General features: G+C 39.1%; 4 protein-coding genes and 1 long non-coding RNA gene across 7 annotated transcripts; 3 read left to right on the top strand and 2 right to left on the bottom strand.

The window, feature by feature from the left end:
• The first annotated feature begins 402 nt into the window (after positions 1-402).
• LOC133746433 (probable pectinesterase/pectinesterase inhibitor 7) lies at positions 403-2,243 on the top strand. Of its 2 annotated transcripts, XM_062174621.1 has the most exons (3): positions 403-1,003; positions 1,109-1,411; positions 1,542-2,243. In XM_062174621.1, exons 1-3 carry the CDS (start codon positions 403-405, stop codon positions 2,231-2,233), a joined length of 1,596 nt encoding a protein of 531 aa, XP_062030605.1. In that variant the 3' UTR covers positions 2,234-2,243. The 2 variants fall into 2 exon arrangements, with proteins under 2 accessions (XP_062030605.1, XP_062030604.1); XM_062174620.1 differs by having other exon boundaries at positions 403-1,411.
• Positions 2,244-6,466: 4,223 nt separating this feature from the next.
• Positions 6,467-7,690, top strand: LOC133744267 (uncharacterized). Its single transcript, XM_062172401.1, has one exon. The coding sequence runs from the start codon at positions 6,467-6,469 to the stop codon at positions 7,688-7,690; it is 1,224 nt and encodes a 407-aa protein (XP_062028385.1).
• A 1,938-nt stretch (positions 7,691-9,628) lies between these two features.
• LOC133706982 (uncharacterized) lies at positions 9,629-13,305 on the bottom strand. 2 transcript variants are annotated; one of them, XR_009844851.1, is made up of 5 exons: positions 12,957-13,305; positions 11,484-11,605; positions 11,217-11,293; positions 10,536-10,640; positions 9,629-9,820 (listed from the first exon to the last, which is right to left on the bottom strand). It is a non-coding gene; the product is annotated as an uncharacterized LOC133706982 (long non-coding RNA). The 2 variants fall into 2 exon arrangements; XR_009844850.1 differs by having other exon boundaries at positions 11,477-11,605.
• An 889-nt stretch (positions 13,306-14,194) lies between these two features.
• Positions 14,195-15,261, top strand: LOC133742213 (uncharacterized). Its single transcript, XM_062169889.1, has 2 exons — positions 14,195-14,541; positions 14,647-15,261. Exons 1-2 carry the CDS (start codon positions 14,254-14,256, stop codon positions 15,196-15,198), a joined length of 840 nt encoding a protein of 279 aa, XP_062025873.1. The 5' UTR covers positions 14,195-14,253; the 3' UTR covers positions 15,199-15,261.
• Positions 15,262-15,528: 267 nt separating this feature from the next.
• Positions 15,529-19,548, bottom strand: LOC133744268 (uncharacterized). The gene is made up of 2 exons (XM_062172402.1): positions 19,058-19,548; positions 15,529-15,994 (listed from the first exon to the last, which is right to left on the bottom strand). Exons 1-2 carry the CDS (start codon positions 19,546-19,548, stop codon positions 15,529-15,531), a joined length of 957 nt encoding a protein of 318 aa, XP_062028386.1.
• Positions 19,549-19,770: the final 222 nt, after the last annotated feature.

Raw genomic sequence — 19,770 nt, forward strand, 5'->3', positions numbered from 1 at the left:
TTCTAGCATTGAGCTCAAATTAGAACAAAAAAGTACTAAAGCCGGGCCAAAAAAAATGGAAAGGGACTTGAACGTTATTAGAGAAAGTGGCTGTAAATAATGTCTGAAAATATGAATGTAGCTCATTCAAGTAATATGTCATGTCGTCAACTAATGATGCCTGAAGTATTATCTCATGACTCAAGAAACGAATAAACCTCAATCTCAAAATAGTTCAAGTCATGCACGTTCATTACTTCCCAAATAAAATACATAGCCTCTAAATATTCTCTAAATTAAATAATAATCAAAGTTTATCTACAGCTTAATTATCCCTTATATATAGACATACACCCAGTGACCAATTCACTTGTACACATAACACATCCCTTAGCTACAAGCGATCGATATATCCCTTCTCAAATGGCTTCTTCAAAGCTCTTTCCTCTTGTAACCTTTTCATCAATATTATTTCTCACCATCTTCTCTTTGCTTATTTCTCCATCTCTAGCAGTAGATGTTCCTCTAAGCACTCCTCTTCCATCAGAAACCATATGCAACTCCACTCCACACCCTTCTTACTGCAAATCTGTCCTCCCTCACAAAAGCGCCAATGTCTATGACTTGGGGCGCTTTTCAGTCCAACAGTCACTCCTTCAATCCAAAAGCCTTTTGGATTTGCTTGAAAAATATCTCCAAGGTCGGCGTTCCAGTGTAACCCTACCCGCAATCCAAGCCCTTGAGGATTGTCACTTCCTTGCTTCGTTAAACATTGATTTTTTGTCGCATTCCCTCGGAACCATTGGCCAAACTAGTAATGTTCTTCCAAGCTCAGATGCTGATGATGTCCAAACCTTGCTCAGTGCCATTTTAACCAACCAGCAAACTTGTGCTGATGGCCTCAGTTCTTTGACCACTGTCCACAACGATCTCATAATCCCACTCTCTAATGGTACAAATTTGTACAGTGTCTCTTTAGCTCTGTTTACAAAGGGTTGGGTGCCAAAGGGTCGCAGAAATAATGTGATACCAAATCAGTCCAACAAGCATCTCAATTTCAGAAAGGGACGATTGTCACTGAAAATGTCGGGCAAAGCACGTGCAGTTTACGATTCAGTTATAAATCGAAGAAGACACCTTCTTCAGGCAGGAGATAATGAAGTTGTGGTGAAGGATATTGTGGTTGTGAGCCAGGATGGAAGTGGAAACTTCACAACCATCAACGATGCTATTACTGCTGCTCCAAATAACTCTGTTGCTAGTGATGGGTACTTCTTGATATATATCACTGCTGGTGTTTATCAAGAGTACGTTTCGATTTCATCAAAAAAGAAATACTTGCTTATGATTGGAGATGGTATCAACCAGACAATCATCACAGGAAACCACAGCGTTGGAGATGGGTGGACCACTTTCAACTCTCCTACTTTTGGTGAGTTTCTTTAGTTTTGTATTTGTTATTGAAAAATTTTACATGTTATGTTGTCAAAATGTACGAGCCTCTATGTAGAATGTTAGAATTAGTTGTCGGCTTAATTAACCTTATGTTCGTATAATTACAGCTGTGGCGGCTCAAGGATTTGTAGCAGTAAACATTACTTTTCAAAACACGGCTGGACCAAGCAAGGGGCAAGCAGTGGCAGTTAGAAATGATGGCGATTTGTCGGTTTTCTATAGCTGCAGCTTTGACGCCTACCAAGACACGTTGTACACACATTCTATGAGACAATTCTACAGAGAATGTGATATCTATGGAACTGTTGATTTCATTTTCGGCAATGCTGCTGTTGTGTTCCAAAACTGCAACATATACCCTCGTCGTCCCCTCCAAGGCCAATCAAATACCATCACAGCTCAAGGGCGGACCGATGTGAATCAGAATACCGGGATATCAATCCAGAATTGCACAGTTACAGCCGCAGCCGATCTGGCTTCGAGTAGTTTCAGTGTCAAGAATTATCTGGGGAGGCCATGGAAGGAATACTCGAGGACAATTTTCATGCAGGGTTTCATCGATAGTTTTATAGAACCTGCTGGTTGGCTTGCGTGGAATGGAGATTTTGCACTGAGCACATTGTATTATGCTGAGTACAATAATAGAGGACCTGGATCAAATACTAGCAACAGAGTCACATGGCCTGGTTACCATGTGATCGGTGCAACTGATGCTGCCAACTTTACAGTCTCCAACTTCGTATTGGGGGATAATTGGCTGCCTCAGACAGAAGTGCCTTACACTGGTGGCTTAATTTGAGCAATTTTTTTGTCAGTGTTATTTCATCTCAAGCTTTCCTAACATTTCATTCTTGTAACAATGTGCGGAATCATTTGACTCTGCTGAAAATAATGTATGATTGCCTCGTTTGCAAAGTAAAATATATACTGAGATTTTTTCAATACCCTGTACCCCGTTAACCAAAATCAAAATGAGTTGTTCTACTTATTTCGTTATTTTGGTTCAGTAAGGAAAAAAAAATACTTCGAGATTTTCTAAATACCTATCAGATTCAAAATACCTTGGTCATTATCATCGACCGCGATTAGTCGCTCCATCTTTTTCGGAGCTGAGTATACCAAAACCCTAGAGTTTTTGGTAGCAGGGCGACGGCAACTGGGTTTCCTTGCCTGTCAGGGGGGTCTTCCGGCGCTGTTCGTATTTGGTGTGCGACGCTCGCGTGTGCAGCAAAGGGGAGCTAGTATTCTCAGATTTGGGATCAGGGACGACCGGCATCTCTGCACGAGAAGTGGGTGTGAGGCGGCGACGGATCTGGTTTCTGGTTGTTGGCGGTGCACCTTTGTCGGCATCTCTTCGAAGGCACCTCTGGTTTTTGCAGCAGGTCGGGCTTGTTTAGCCTGCGAGGCTATCTTCCAGGTCGGACCTAAGTCCCTCAAGGTGGCGGGGATGGTTGCAGATAGAGGTCGTCCGCCGGAATGGCAGTGGCGGCTTGCCTGCTTGGTGTGGTAGCAGTGCCTCCGGCAAGCTTCCTAGGGTTCCGGTGATCGACAGTCTGAGTTGCAGATTGAGGGCAGTGGGTGTGGGCTGGGCTTCTGGTTCAGTCCATTCTCCCTCCTCTCTCTTGTTTGGACCAGCGGTTGGGTCGGGACTCTTGTTGGGCTTGTTGTGGGCTGGACTTCTATATGACTCTAATTTGAGGCTATTCACTGCTTTGAACAGCGGAAGGGTACACCAAGATGGTCTTAGGCCTCAAGCCATTCATGGTAGATGCGGAGAATTAGGGTTGTATTTTGGAATAAACATAGTTGTTAGTTGTTTTTTATTTGTAGTTTCCTTTTGGTTAGTAGCTTTGCATTTCTTTTTTGGATTTTAGTTTTCGCATTCCCTTATGGGTATTAGTCTGACTATTTGTGTAGTCAGTTGAGCAGTGATTGTAATGGGTGATCTTCGGATCCCCTAGATTGACCTTGTACGGTCGTCATGATCTTTTGATCATTGGAATATATTCTATTTCCCTCAAAAAAAAAAAAAGATTTGTTTTGTTAATTTGGTTTAGTAGAACGATCATGACATCCATAATCACGCCATGCTGATTTGGATTTATATATATATATATGAGGGCCCTTCCACTAAGGGATTCCTTTTTTGGTCTTGTCTAGGGATAGGGCATTAGACCAACTTTTCTATCACATTTCGTCATCTTAACCGTTCCGTTTTTAGGTCCTAATGTGTAAATCATTTCTGCAAATTTTCAGCCAAATCAGTGATCGTTAAGGTATCAAACTAGAATAAATCAATGAACGAACCAAATCTGTCAAACTTGAACCGTTCATACTTATAATCTTAAGTCGCCGTTTTAAATGCCTTAACAATAATCAATTTGGCTAAAAATTTGCAGAAGTGATCTACACATTTGAACCTAAAATCTGAACGGTTAAGATGTTAAAATATGATTGAAAAGTTTGTCTAATGCCCTATCCCTAGAAAAGACAAAAAAAAAAAAGGGATCCCTCATTAAAATGGCCCTATATATTGATAGCTAAATTAAAAGCTATTGATTTTCCTTATTCTCCTGAAAATATGTCAATCGTAGTATAGAGAAATAAAGGTCTCCCGCAGAGGATTAAGTTAAACTAAGTGCTTCAACAAAAGTCACAAAAACGTGACTGCAGTTCCTACTGAACAGCAGTCAAAAGACAAACTACGAATCTAACCAAAACAACCCAGAAAAATATGAAAATTTACAGAGACGTACTAGACACACAAGGCGTCCAGCACACAAAATTTGGTGAATTTCGGAGTTGATTGCTATATTAAATAAATATGGGAAAACAGAGAACAGAACGTAAAGTAAAGAAAAGCTGATTTGAAAATGGTTGAGATCAAGATAATGAAACTAGCTAGGAAGGAAGTATCCACCCCCAACAATCACACACAACACACTTTGTCCAATTTACTACCAATTAACTTAGTTGAAGACACTCAGATTGGCTCGGTACGCTTGAACACAACCTATTACTCTTTCTTACTTTGTACGCTAGGCAGGAAGTGCTCTACACCTAGACTATTCCCAAGCAATGCAACCTAAAGGTACGCTTATTAGATTAAACATGCAGAGATCATTAAGTCTAAAAAGAGTTTGAGCAATCACTAGGCATCACAAATAACTTAGAGCCTTGCTAAACCTAGGGTTTTGTTTACTTGCTAGTGAAAACTAACAATTACTTCTCTAGACAATTTGAGGAATCCAACTATTGATCCAGGCATCAAACAATCAAAGTATTAGAACCCTAGCATGCATACTAAGTAGGCCTCCAAAGCATACAAACATAGAATTCATCAATGAGAAATCGGTAAACAAAGCCTCAACTTTATTAATTGGAAAACAAATTGAATGTCAAAGCATGTTATGGATCATGTCTAGGGGCTTCAACTGCCCCCTAGCTACTGGAAATTTAGTTACACATAATGGGAATCAAAAACACAAAGGAGTTCATGGAGAAAGAAGACAACAAAAATCAGAAAATTGGAAAATACGAATCAGCGATCGATCTCGGGAATTCCAACGATCGATCGTTTATGGTGTGATTCTGCAGTCTTGGTTCTCCTCCAGCTCTGGTGCGTCTATGCTTCTTCGTATGTGAGATGATCTGGTTCTTCAACATCCAAGGAGAGATTTTATTCATTTTGTAACTCTTTCCTTCTTTTCTTTTGGGACTCTCCCTCCTTGGCTTCAACGGTCATCCCCTTAGTTATGTTCTGATTGATTTAGGATTCATTGACATCCTTCTATCCAATAGGAGCAACCAAGAGAATTAATTGCTGAATATATTTTCCTTCATATTGCCTTAAACTTCCTTGATTCATCAAGAGTCCACAATTCTCCATCAATTGCACATATCTCCTTCCTTTTGCTCTTATTTCTTTCCTTACTTCGGAAAACCTAATAAACATAAAAACAACTAAATTAACCAGAAAATAAGATAAACTAACAAAGTAAATATGGGAATTAACAACATTATTATCGCATAATTATGCTCCTATCATATATATATATATATATATATATATATATTTTTTATGTGTTTTTGGATTTTTATATAATTACTTAACTTTTAACATCGATCAATCAATCCTAATAAAATATCTAATTGCAAAACTTAACTAAAACAACGTCGTTTTCAACATAAGAATATCAAAATAGAAAATTTGCTCTTGCTACATGCATCGATCGATTTCTGAGGTATATTTTGCCACCTCAAACAAGATAACTCGCGTATGTTACAACAAACACGTTTTCTTTGGGAGAATTGCACTCCATGCATGTATCATCAAATTAAGATTATAGCAGCTAGCAAAGACCTAGCATGCAATGGCCAAACTCATTTTTCGTGCCATCCACCGTATTTTTCTCAAAACAAAATTAGCTCCATCCATCTTTGAAGACCTGTCAATAATTGCACATGAACTACCTTAGGAATCCCATATATTGATCCTTTCTCCAACCTCTCGTTCCCAGCTAGCACCCCAAACTCCCAATTGTAACATCAATTCCCGTTGTCAAACGTTATCAAAAGTGCTACAACCAAACGCCTCCGATCTGGTTTCAGCGTCCATGAAATTACGATCGGTGTGATGTGATTTTCGTGCTAAGTTAATTTCCAAATGTCTCGCTAATTCCGAGTATAGTTGGGCGAATAATCACACTCACCGATCTGAGCGAAGTTAAACGATGGAGGTTCAGAGGATTAGGCAGTTAATGTTATTATGGTCTAGAATGCAAAGCTCCCGTGTGGCCCTCGTGGGTGGGAATCACACCGCCGCCAGGTTTTGCACTCGCTAATAATCTCATTGGCTCCTCCCGCTAGCTCACCTCTCTCCCTCTAATACCCGAAAAATCATTTCTTTTGCTCTCTTCTTAATCCCAATCCCAATCATGTTTTTCTGTCCTTGTCTTCTTTGACATCAGAAATTCAAAATCTGCACTCAATATACCAGCATTGATTTAACACTCGACATTATTCCGAAACAATGGCGATCAATTTGGTCCAGGGCTTCCGAACCAAACAACACCTGGCACACAAAGCCACCATCGGATTCTACCCCGATGTCAAGTACTTAGTTTTTAGGATCCCTGACTCCCGAGTCTTGTTGTTTCTGGCTCGATGTTCCATCATGGCTTTCGTGATCGTCTCCGTTTCGTGGTTGAAGTCACTTGTTCCCACAACAGCCACCGCTAATGGAATCATCGGCTTCCCCGCGTACCCTAATATCGAGCTTGTGCCACTCATCTTCCGCGACTTGGCCAACGAAGGCCTCATCAAAACCCGTCATGGCGAGAAGGCAGTGTTTGTCAGCAGTGGCAATGATGAAGAAGCCATTCAAAGCTCACAGATCCTCAAAGACAACGAAATGGATCTCATTTCCGTGAACGACGAAAACCAACAGAACTCGATCAACGACCAATCTGTTGACTTCGCCTTCGTCTCCGTCTCCGTCGTCCCTTCCGCCAGGAAGTTCATCGAAAGGACTCTCAAGGTTGGCGGCATTGTTGCGCTCCAGGACCTCTCCGCCAGGTTTCACATGCCTTCTAACTACAAGATGGTCTACCTCCGAAAACTCGACGCCACCGTGGTGGCCATGAGGAAGATGAGTTCATCGATTTCAACTACTACTTCTTTCACGCGCCGACGCCTATTTGCTGAGGAGGCAAAGAAGGAAGCATTGAAGAATCTAGAAGATGTGCTGCTCGAACCCCCACGTGCTTCATCGGGCAAGTCAAGCCGATACTTGAAGAAAACTCGCTACCTACCCGACTTGATGGGAGACTCGCTCGAGGGATACCCTCGCAGGGTCTTCATCGACGTTGGCTTGCCTGAAAAGGAAGGCGGTAGTGGCACCAGCTGGTTCGCCAAGAACTACCCTACTCGCAACAAGAATTTTGAGATGTACAAGATTGAGACAACCCTGATCGACGAGTCCGGCAAGGGGGTTCTTCAGACCGGTATGTCGGGGTGGTTGGAGAAGAATGTGAAGGAGGAAGAGTATGTTGTGATGAAGGCCGAGGCCGAAGTGGTGGAGGAAATGATGCAGGGTAAGGTGATGAACTTGGTCGATGAGCTTTTCTTGGAATGCAAGCCACAAGGGCACAATGGGAAAGGTAATTTGAGCACTCGTAGGGCTTACTGGCAGTGCTTGGCTTTGTACGGACAGCTCAGGGATGAAGGTGTTGCAGTGCACCAATGGTGGGGTTAAAGACAAAAATATATCGACAGAGAAATGATGTTGCAAGTTTGTGAAGAAAGACGGAGAGCAAGAGAATGTTCCAAGAGTTCAGAGAGAGAGAGAGAGATAATTAAAACGATAGATATTGCAAGCAAAACAAACAAAAAGTCTTTCATTTTTTCTTTCTTTCATTTGAGTTTGTTGTGTGTACTGAAATTGTATTTGTAAATTATATGTGTATATGTATGGGGGCATGGAGCTCAGTAATGAATATCATATAGATGATGAAGATGAAGATGGAAGATAGGGATGGTCCAGAAGTTGGAGGGGTATTATGCTTGAAAAAACTAAAAAGCACATAGAATTGTTGCTAATTAATTATTTTATTGATTATTGGATGTGTATCAATTGGGTCGTGATTCAGAGATATCAGACAGATGTGTATTATTTGGGGTGATCATGATATATAGGCTAGCGAGAAAGTTGAAAATTTTCTCATACATGAGGCATTCAAATTCTTTAATAACATTATGTGGATCGGAGTTTTTTTTTTTTTTTTTTTTTTTGCGAGGAAAAAGATTTATTAAAAATAAAGGGAAATACAAGTAAGAGAAGATGTCATATCCTACACCTTCCAGAAGTAAAGTACTACTGATGAGGAATGACAGACAACATCCTGCCTTCCAAAACAAAAGAAATCATCTAAAACGAGAACTAAGGAGACCCAACTTATCTCTTGAACAAAATTGATTAATGAAACTTGGAGATGAATCAAACCAAGTAAAGCCTGTACCTAAAGCGCCAAAATTGGCCAATGCATCAGCCACCTAGTTTCCTTCACGAAATATATGTGAACAACGAAATTACATCATTAATGCGATGCACACAATTCTTCCATGCCACAGTAATTGCCAAGGTACATAAAGCCTTTATTTGTTTTTTTTTTTTGCGAGGTTAAAATTCTCTAGCTAATTTCAGCTCAATTTCTATTTATAGCATGTTTGATTTAGATAATTAAATCGTAAAAACTAAGAGTTATATATATAACTCAGACCTATGGATTGTCTTGACCTGCGGTTACGAAACATATATCTGTAGACACAAGAAATTTAATGAAAATAAAATTCATTAAATAAATCGGTCAATCTTTGAAATTCTGATTGAACAAGCTTAATTGACACATGGGTCACGCAAACGGTACAAGTGGCTCGTAAGTCACCAAATATATGTGACTCCAAAGACGATGCATGTCAAAACACGAGTGGTTCATCGGTAAATGACGTGGGAGCGTCAATTTATCACTAATTGATTGTTGTTTAAGTTAAGCATTAAAACGGATCAATCATATTAAACCAATTGATCTCGATGAAAATCAAAACATTAAATACAAATACCAATCATTACATTGTTTAGTTCTGATTTTTTTGTTTTTAGGGCAACGGAAGACTTATCCATTGATATAAAATCATACGACTGCACTCGATCAAGCATGAGAGATCCGAAGACCCCTCATATTACAAATCAATGCTCAAGTAAATGACTAAAATCAGTAACGGAAACTCCAAAAAGACTAAAATCCTAAAGGAACTGTAGGAAACAACATACATAATTTTTAAAAAAAAAAACTCCATAACCACTACAAAAAAAAAATTCAAATTGCCACGGCGCTGTGCCGTCGCGAAAAGTGAAATTGCCGTCGCGAAAGACCAATGGCAACGGCTAGGCGACGGCAATTGAGCCGTTGTCGTTGGGGGCGTCGCCATTGGTATTAGCGACGGCAAATGCACCGTCGCAAGCTTATTAGCGACTGAAAAATGCCGTCGCAAATATCTATAGCGACACCACCGACCGCTACCAAAGTTTTGCGACGGTAAAATTGCCGTCGCAAAATTTTATTTATGAATAAAAAAAAATTCTGGCAATGCAAATATGCATTGCCAGATTTTTTTTTTTTTTTTGGATAAAAGCTGTACAAAAAGGAATTAAACATATTGAAAAGGGAATGTTACATTTTGATTTTTCTCATGAATGTTACAAAAGCAATGAAGCTCTTATACAAGAGTTTACAAGATAATACAAGGTACTTTTCTTCCTCTACTTCAAGAAAAGCTTTGCAGGGATCTTCCTCCATCTTCCTCAAGATATGTGTCCGTTTTCTATCTACATAGATAAGTGAAAAGTATTCAGATAAAGAAACATAAATCAAGTGAAGAGAGGGAGGATGAGCATGAGACTTGGGACTACACTTACTGATACTAAAGTTTAGGCAAATTGATATTGAAATCCTCTGATTAATTACTTTATGAAGGCATAGAACCTAGTGTGGAGAAGTGTACATTTAAGTGAAATTTAGAGTAAAATTTGGACAAGTGTACATTTAAGTGATTAATTACTTCATTAAATAGATCCTAGGTTGGCAAATTTACTGTCAACCAGATCAAACAATATCGGTGTTAGCTCAAGATATACTCTATGAAACAATTCGTAGCTTTCAGTCATTTCATTCTAGTTTCAATTAAACCAATCTCACAAAAGCAAAGGATAGTCTTTCCCATTAAATTGTTTAAAAAAAGATTTTGGGAACAAATTAGTGCTCAGATTTTATGACTACCACCTAAATTAAGCTGGGATATATCTGTTTACAATGATCCTATTGTACTAGATATAATCTCCAGCAAAGCAAATCAAATAGATAGAATAGCAAAGTAGCACAGCAAAAAACAATATTAAATTTTGATGAAAAATTAAACTAAAACTAGATTGCTTGAATTCTATCAAAAAACGGTGGGCATGAGAACTTAAACAACAAAATGTGGGACAATAAGAAAATTGATTATGCGGTACCAACTCAGAAAGGATAGCAGAAAATGCTTACTTTTGTCACTGCCCGGAGAACAAAGAGGAATGTGAAGTACAAATTCTGAACACGATCTGGATATTTTAAAACGCGATCATGCATCAGTTCCATGTTTTGACCCCCCTGAAATTTATATGTGCAAAGGTCATATACAGCTCATATTGACTAAAGACAGGGACATAAATTCTTTTAGTTGTGATACCTTTACTATAGAAGTTTTTTTTCTCATTGTAGAAAAGTATTCTGAAATCCTATAAATTTTCAATTTTGAAACCACAGAAGATTATAGAAGAATGAACAATGCATGTGTTATGGATAACAAATAAGTTGATAGTTATGCTGATCATAACCCCTCAACTGGACAAATGAGCTCAAAATATCGGCGCCAAACTGACCCCATGGGATCTCCTCTGGCTTTCTGTAACAAACAAATCCCATAATTGATGTGGTACTTGGATCTACAATCCCATACTTCACAGCAACTACAAAATCAACTCTATGTAAACCATTATGAACTAACATATATTGGCAGCAGTAAATCCCAAAAGAAAACAATCACATCTCATGCTACTGAAGATTTCCAGGCCTTAAGTCACATAGTACAGCCTATATATAGACTTTCACATTGTTGACTAAAATATATATACACCAATATTATTGCAATTCTGGATACAGATTGCAAAAAAAGAAACAACCTACCTCTCGTACTGAATCGTGCAGCTCCAACTTCTGACCACCATTACGTTGACTCATTCTGCATCTTCAAATCCCTTCTCCTAGTAAAATACACTTATCAAGCTTTATACACCAAACATTGCATGGAAGAATAGCAGGGCAAAATGAGCCCAGAGCAAGCAGCAAAGGATAAAGTAATATGCGTATAAATCCCTAAATCAAAAACTACAAATTTAGATCCAATACATATCCCACATCAAAAATGAAAGAGTTGAGGTTTTCACCATCTACCCTGCTAAAATATTGTCTTTATCTCTGTTTGCAAACACCATTGATGCCAAATCCAAGCAATTAAACAGCATTGGGGTGGCTAATGTGAGCTTCTGCTTGCCCACCTTTCCCAATTAAGTTCTCTGCCAAGTATTATACAAAGACAACACAATAAATTAACCAAGATGCCAAGAGATGAAATCAATCCCGCACCTAACTGCAGTGAAAAAAAGAATTTTGCTAAGACTGTTTATATACATTAACATTTCCAAACAGGGATAATTAAAACAATACAACTATACATTAACATTAACAACAATACAACCTAATACTGCAACAGTGTCAATCTCTGTATAAATCAACTATAAAATGAGATAATTAAAACAGGGAAAACCAAATCTCCTTCCAAAAACTAAGTTCATATCTTCCAAGGTTCAACAGAAAATTATTTCTATATCAAAATTGGTCTCTTCAAAGAAACCATTTGATTCACCTAAGACAACATTCCCTACTCAAAAAGAAGACCCTCCATGTCATGATCATTCAAAAGGAACTTATGCCAACAACTGCCTGCCATTTTCAGCAGAAAGAAGAAGGAAAAAAAAGAGAAAACTTTCACCCATTTTGAATACAATTAAACAATTCTATGAATTTATTCATCTATCTGATGAAACAAAAACTGAATACAACTTTTAAATATGGAAGAATAGCAGGGCAAAAATTTAATCAGAAAATCAAACCTAAAAGATGATCTAATAAGAATTTTAAATGAAATTTTAGCTAAAAGTCTGTCTTTAAGACCTACAGCCCTTTATTCTCTCTCTCTCTCTCTGTATCTCTCTATCGCTCTGAATTGATAAAGAAAAACCAGAACAACCGATCTATCATATTTGTATCTCTCTATCATGTTCTGAAAAGAAAAATCGAATTCCTCTATTTGATGTCGATTCATCCACAATTCCATTCTTTGTAAAGGAAGGCTAACTGCTTGACATCAGCAGTTGACATATCAAACAAACAAACAATAATAAACAAACAAACACCCTTATCACCGAAACCATGAACAATCAAGCAAAAACCATACCCTCATTTTCAATTTCCACAATCGACGATCAAACAAACCAAACCCAAAACCCAATTTCACCAAAAAACAAAACAATGGAAAACCCACAAATCTAAAACCCCCAATATCCATTGAAAGACCACAACTTTAAACAAAACCCATAATAATCGAGACCATATTCACATCCAAATACAACCAGACCTGAGAATTAAGGGAGACAATTACCAGACCCAAAAGAAAAACCTAAATCTCTTAAGCGGAACTACAAAGGGAGCTCGCAGCTCTTTCGATCTTCAAAATAGACTAAAACCCTAACGTATCCTATCAGAATTTGATATTAGATTCGGTGAAAGTTCACATAATATGAAAACCCAATCTAATTAACAGATTTTAAAAGGAACTCTTGACATACAGATGTACATAGTACTGACCTTTTCCTTTTGTTTCTCACCCAAAGGAAGGATCTTGAGAGGAACGATTGGTTTGTAGATAGCCTGGTAAACTTGACAGGACCGAAATCGAAGCAATTAGTCGGCGGTTACATTCTGCTACGAATTTGGCAGATCTAGAGAGGAAATCTGAAAGTAATCATCAGTGTCGGATCGAGATGGAGTCATGGGGTCAAAGAAGAAAGAGAGCAGCGCAGAGAAAGAAAAGAAGTTTTCTTTTAATTAAAGAGATAGAATCGTTCAGATAACCACCCTAAAGCGACGGCAAGTGTTTTGCAGTAGCAAACTGTTAAAAACTTGCGACGGCTAATGCTTGCCGAAGTAAATTCATAGTGGTTGGCGACCACTAGGGGCGACGGCAGTTAATACGGTCGCAAAATCTCTATACAATTGCGACGGTCAAGTTTTGCCGTCGCAAAAGAATAGGCTTTAGCGACGGCAATTGCACGCCGACGCAAATTGGTGAAGCTAATTGAATTCTTTTTTGTAGTGAACCCTACACTGCCCTAACATGGAACCACTGTCTTGAACATCTTGACGCCTAAGACCCTCCTGGTGTACGTCGCAACAGACAACACAACCACAACAACATGGTAGGAACAAATGTAGAACTATGAGCAGGATAAACCACTTCCCAAAAGGCCCAAACCATAACCAACCTAAGTGAGAGAGAAAAGGGGAACTGGACCATATAGACCCAGTTCACCAAACTACTTTCCGCAGCCCAGAAAGGCAAGGGCCCAAAGCCCACTGCCCAAACCCTACATCCCCACCACCCAAATTGGCTGAGTAGGATTCTTTAGAGCAAATGCAGCAGTGGAGCAATTGGGTGACCAATTGGATGGAAAGAGAGAAAAGTTGAATGCAGCGGGGGTTTATTGCCCGACTGATTAATGGGCCCCACCTGCCCGATTGATTGGATGACCAACAATCAGCAACTGAATTGCCCAACTGTTGGTGGCGGGCTCCACACCCACATGGGCCTGCTGCGAACGGCTTTTTTTTTTTTTTTTTACTATTCTTTGTGCAACGGTCACTTAATTGTGGCTGTTGGATCATGTAATCCAATGGCTGCAATTAATTGACAACGGTAATAACCATTTTCCACCCTAAAAAATAATCCGAATGGTAAAAAAATAATCAGAAATTTTTTTTCAAAAATTCTATAAATAACTAGTTCCTCACCTTAATTTCTCACACCAAAATTTCCAACAATTTTACCTCTCCATCTTCTTCCTCCATCAATCTTCTCTTCATTTCTTTCAATTATCATCTAACAATGGGAGATTCAGGTACCAATTGGTCTACCGAGGAGCAAGTTCAATTGTCTGATTCATGGGCACGTAAGACTGTGTGCCCGATCACCGGAAAACAAATAACCACCTCCAAGTTATGGGAAAAGGTTCATGCTGATTATGTGCAATATTGGCAAGGTCCACCTACAAGCCGAACTCCTCAAGCTCTCCAATCTCAGTTTCGAACGTTGAAAAAAATTCTCAAAGATTGGCACAATGCACAAATGACCTCCCGTAATCGTATACATAGCGGCACCAATAAGATGGACGAGGTATTGATTTTTATTATTATTATTTATGTTTTTAAGTTAAATTTGTCTCTTACAAATATTTGATTTCTATTGGTTGATTTTTATTGCTTCATTGTCATTGTTTAGATGAATCAAACTCAAGGGATCTTCATGAAAAAATATCCCAAGAAATTTGATAAATTTGAATGTTGGGAGAAAGTTAAGTACCACCCGTATTTTGTTGATCCACCATCTAATCCTCAACCACCGACATCATATTCGACAGCTACTGGCTCCGAAAATGAGTCTCCAATTGAGTTGGATGATGATATCGTTTCGGAGACACCATCAAGCTCCATGCCAAGACCAATGGGACAAAAGAGAGCCAAAGAAGCAAAGAACAAAGGAAAGAAGGCGCAAGATGCAACAAAAAGTATGGCTCTTGCTATTCAAGCCATGGCCGAATCAACCCAAGCTTCTGTTGAGCTAGTGAAGAAAAGAAACGAAGAAATGGCTGCTCACACAAAAAAGGTATTTGAATTTGAAGAGGCGAAAGAAGATGCAAGAATTATGGCCATGGATACTAATTCCATGACATCACAATCAAAGGCTTGGTGGAAAAAGAAGAAGGGTGATATCGTAGCAAAAACAATGTCTGATGGTGATAGTAGCGGTTGCTACATACCCCAATTCGACTAAATTTAAATGTTGTTTAGGAAATCAAGTTTTATTTTTTAATGTAATTTAAATTTCACTTATGTAATTTTAATTTTATGAAATAAAATTTTTGTGCTATGAATAAATTAAATTATAAACATAACAATAACAATAGTAATACAAGTTTGTAACTGTAATGACAATATTCTATTGATGTCAAATCAAACTTTATTCTCAAAGATAGATAAACATGGGTTAAAATTACAAAGAAAACCAAACATATTAATAAAGCACACAAACATAGAATACATTATTTAAAATTACAAACCACCATTTATTCAAATCTAATTAATAAATTGTGGTGCTTCATACTCAGTTACCATCCATGTTCCAGTTGTGCATCACCAAATCATCTTGTAGGCATTTGTGGAGGTAGGCCGACTCTACCTGAAATTCACGATCCATGAATGAAGGAAGATTATGTCCATCTCTCCCCACTGGTTCGAAAGGAATAGCCTCTCCAGTATCAGGATACACAGACCGATCATAGACGGTTGCCATTGTTGGATTCATTAGATCAACTTCTTCAGGCTCCGCAAATTCTTCCTCAACAAACTCATCCTCCACAATCATGTTATGAAGAATGATACAACTTATCATGATGGCTCGAAGATCCTCCGGTTTAAACAACCTAGCACCATGACGCAGTATGACCCATCGAGATTGGAGGATACCAAAACACCTTTCCACATCTTTGCGGTAAGCCTCTTGTTTTTTGCAAAAGTGTTTCTCCTCTTCTGTTCTGGGATTCGATATTGTTTTGACAAAAGTTGACCACCTCGGGTGTCACACCCCGAATTCTGAATTTAAGTAATTCATATTCGAAGCATGAACCTCAAATACCCTGTTTATAATCTCAGAATTTTTTTCTCAAAATCAACTGCACATTACACCTCTCAATAATTACATAAACCAAATCCTCAAGCTACTTATTACAGTACACTCTCACCAAAACAAATTATAAAGCTCAAGAGAGCACAATTCTCCTCACAAAACAAATGCTATAAATCTAATACTAATACTCTAAACCGCACGATCACTGCCCTGATTCTCCTGACCTGTAGGATTACCCGCTACACATTTTGAATAGTGCACCGGGAGTTGCAACAACACAAAACCCGGTAAGCTTTTGACAGCCCGTATGAGTAAACAAGAAAGAACTGTTGATTTATTCAATTATATTTACTATAACTCAAGTAAACAATCAACACACTCACAAGGTAACTCCAAAAATCACAGAAACATATAAGTATATTCTCGATGCTTTCTTTTAAAACTCCACATTTGACTGATCACAACCAACAAATATTGCAACATTAATATGTGAAATAACATTAAAGCAAAGCATGCTTGATTCTCTTTTCACTAACACCTTCACATATTAGCAATATATCACAGATAGATATTTGATCAGGATAATATAAGCACACTTCTCTTTTTAGTGAATTTTCGGATTAACTGGTAACAAATCACAAATCCACGTACTAGGGTAGGTCTACTATACCCAAAATACGGGTAAGCCAGGTTGACTGGTAACAAATCATAAATCCACGTACTAGGGTATGTCTACTATACCCAAAATAAGGGAAAGCCGCAGCATACTAGGGTCCAACGTACTATACCCAAGTATGTATACCCAAGGTCGGCTACTTCCTTCCTATGAGTATAATAGTGCACTATCTGTAGGGACTAGGGCCCAGGCTTAACGTCTCATAACACCAAAACATATTTACCAGTAATTCATTTAAGCACGGGGTTGTAGGAATCACCCGGCTTCACAACTGTACTTCTCAGACATAATCAAATTCACAAAATACAATCTTTATGATTTATAGATCGTATATATGTATATGTACACCCACATAAAGAGACATATTATTTCAAGATAAATCTTTATTTCTTAAAATAATTTCCACATAATCACATTTGGGCATATAAAATAGCTTTCACACCACATGATCAACATTTCATTATTCAACAATTAAATGCGAGATTAATAGCTTGAATAATATCCAATCCATTCTCAATCATTTCATCACACCAATCACACATCAACTAATATATATATTCCACGTAAATATATATATACGTAATCATCCGCTCAGGGATGACCACTAATACCAACTATAGTTCAAGCATAAAAACCGTGAAATTCATTTGTACAATAAAATCATTTTACTTACCTATGGACCGTAGTTGATCAAGTCCATATGATTTAAAACAAATATTTATTCCACAAATATTTTCACACAATTGCGATAAAAATAAAGTAATTAAATTTATTCGGTTCGTAATATGAACCACGTGAGGTTTACTCACCTCTAATTCCCGCTGCGTCTTCTAAAAGCCAAATATCGATCCGAATCGTCCACCAACTCGATTCGTCAATCACCTAATCAGATACTATCTTGACTTAGTAAATCAATCATAAACCACACATATACGGAAATCCAACGGTCTGATCGAAATTATACGATGATCCAACGGTCGGATCCTCACGGATCGCCTTTAGGATCATCCTCCAAAATTATCACGAAGATCCAACGGTCAGATCTTCCTGACTCGCCCTTCCTAATATCTCCATAATTTTATATGAAAATCCGACGGTCAGATTCTCACGAATCGCCTTCCGAATCACTATTTCACAATTATACGAAGATCCAACCGTCGGATCTTCGCCCGTGACCTCACGAAGTCATCGGGACAGTCATACGATCAACATATCTAAATTTGAAGCAAAACCGATGGTCTGATCTTCGCAGATCGTAAACCGTGGATAAAACGTAAAAACCGTAAATAGTAACGTAAAAACGTAAATCCACTATTTATCAACTTTTTCTAACATGACCATGTTATATATCAAAACGTTCGTATGGATGCGTAGATCATCGCCTAGATAATAAAAACTCAAAATATGGTCCGACGCGCCGCCACAAGCGGAGGTCAGACGTCGGTCAACGTGGCGGTCAACGCCGGTCAACCACCTCCGATGGCAAAGTGACCAACTACAAACTGGTTCAAAATGAAGAGTTGATCGTCTTTCATACCTGGAGCTAAGTCTGGTTTGGCCTAGATCGTCCTAGATCAAGCTTTGAAGTTGGATTAATCCGGAGCGTCTGATCTGATTCCAGATTTAATCAGAGCCGTCGAAAAAGTCAAACCTTGATCAAGCGCTCTACACCCAAAATCGTCATGCAAGGCCTATATGGGGATGATCAGGAGGAAGAGGACATCACGAAAATGGGAAGGATCGGCCGAGGGAACGCCGGAAAACTTGAAATCCAGCCGGGTCACCGATCGGTGGCTGGGGAGCTCCGATCTCCTTCTGGGGGCAGCGGTGGTGCAAGGGGAGGCCACCAGGCGGCTGGGCGTGGCACGGCGAGTCCGGAGAGGGCCGGGTCGTGGCCGGAGGAGGGAGATGGGGCCGGGTCGGGTCGACCGGGTCGGCTGCGTAGGGAGGAGAGAGAACGGAGAGTTCCAGGCACCAAAATGCAATTTTGAGAAACTTTCGTCCTTCCGAAATACATCAGATTTTCCACCTATTTATAGAAAAATCCCAATTTTCAAATATTCGTAACTTATTCATACGAACTCCGAATATTGCGTTCCATATGTCCACGAACTCGTATCGACGAGCTCTACAACTTTCATGAAGTAAGTTTTCCCAAATTTTGAACGTATCAAAAGTCAATTTCCACGAGCCCCTAAATAACGTTCGATTTCGAAAATAAAATCGTTCGAACTAATTCCACAACTTTTCCAAGCTTCGTACTCGCTCCTACTATCGTGAAATCATTTCTAAAAATCCATGGAATTTAATTTGGATTTTTCGGGGTATTACATCGGGTATATTCCATCAGCAAGGTAATAACCATTAGTGTACCTTTTGTTATTGACCTCAAACTCAACCAGAGGAGCAGTTCCACCTATGACACGCTCGAACACATTAGATGCACCAAGAACGTTGAGGTCATTTTGAGCTCCAGGGGTTCCAAAGAAGGCATGCCATATATGCGTATCGTAAGACGCCACTGCTTCAAGAATAATAGTTGGTCTACCCTTTCGACCCGAGAAAGCTCCAGCCCAGCCAGTTGGGCAATTCTTCCACTCCCAATGCATGCAATCGATGCTTCCAATCATGCCTGGAAACCCACGGCGTTGTCCTCTATTGAGAAGCCTATGTAAGTCAGCAGGATTTGGAGGACGAAGGAACCACCCAGCGTAAAGAAACTCGACTTGTCTACATAACTTCTTCAGACATTTCAGCGCCGTAGAAGCTCCCATTCTAGTGATTTCATCACATTGATCAGCAGCTGCAACGTATGCAAGCATTCTCTAGGCACCTGTCATTTTTTGTTCAGGAACCAATCCCATTTTTCCAGTGGCATCTGATTTTTGCCCCCAAAAACAATCGAGGTTGCAAAGATCCGTCATTATGCATTGGAAGACATGTGTTTGCATTCTGTACCTCCTTCGAAAGCCTGCTTCGTCGTACACTGGACGTTCGACAAAATAATCCTCAGGGGAAAATGACCTCGGACTTCTCTATGTCTT

This window comes from Rosa rugosa, chromosome 4 (assembly GCF_958449725.1).
Source record: "Rosa rugosa chromosome 4, drRosRugo1.1, whole genome shotgun sequence".
Taxonomy (NCBI): Eukaryota; Viridiplantae; Streptophyta; class Magnoliopsida; order Rosales; family Rosaceae; genus Rosa; species Rosa rugosa.

Bases quoted from the DNA above. Each gene is read 5' to 3' on its own strand.
- LOC133744268 (XM_062172402.1), bottom strand. From the start codon at position 19,548: ATGCTTGCATACGTTGCAGCTGCTGATCAATGTGATGAAATCACTAGA. The intron at 15,995-19,057 runs GTAATACCCCGA...GTGACACCCGAG, and splicing joins GCTGATGGAATATACCCGAT to GTGGTCAACTTTTGTCAAAA.
- LOC133742213 (XM_062169889.1), top strand. From the start codon at position 14,254: ATGGGAGATTCAGGTACCAATTGGTCTACCGAGGAGCAAGTTCAATTG. The intron at 14,542-14,646 runs GTATTGATTTTT...GTCATTGTTTAG, and splicing joins GCACCAATAAGATGGACGAG to ATGAATCAAACTCAAGGGAT.
- LOC133746433 (XM_062174620.1), top strand. From the start codon at position 403: ATGGCTTCTTCAAAGCTCTTTCCTCTTGTAACCTTTTCATCAATATTA. The intron at 1,412-1,541 runs GTGAGTTTCTTT...GTATAATTACAG, and splicing joins TTTCAACTCTCCTACTTTTG to CTGTGGCGGCTCAAGGATTT.
- LOC133744267 (XM_062172401.1), top strand. From the start codon at position 6,467: ATGGCGATCAATTTGGTCCAGGGCTTCCGAACCAAACAACACCTGGCA.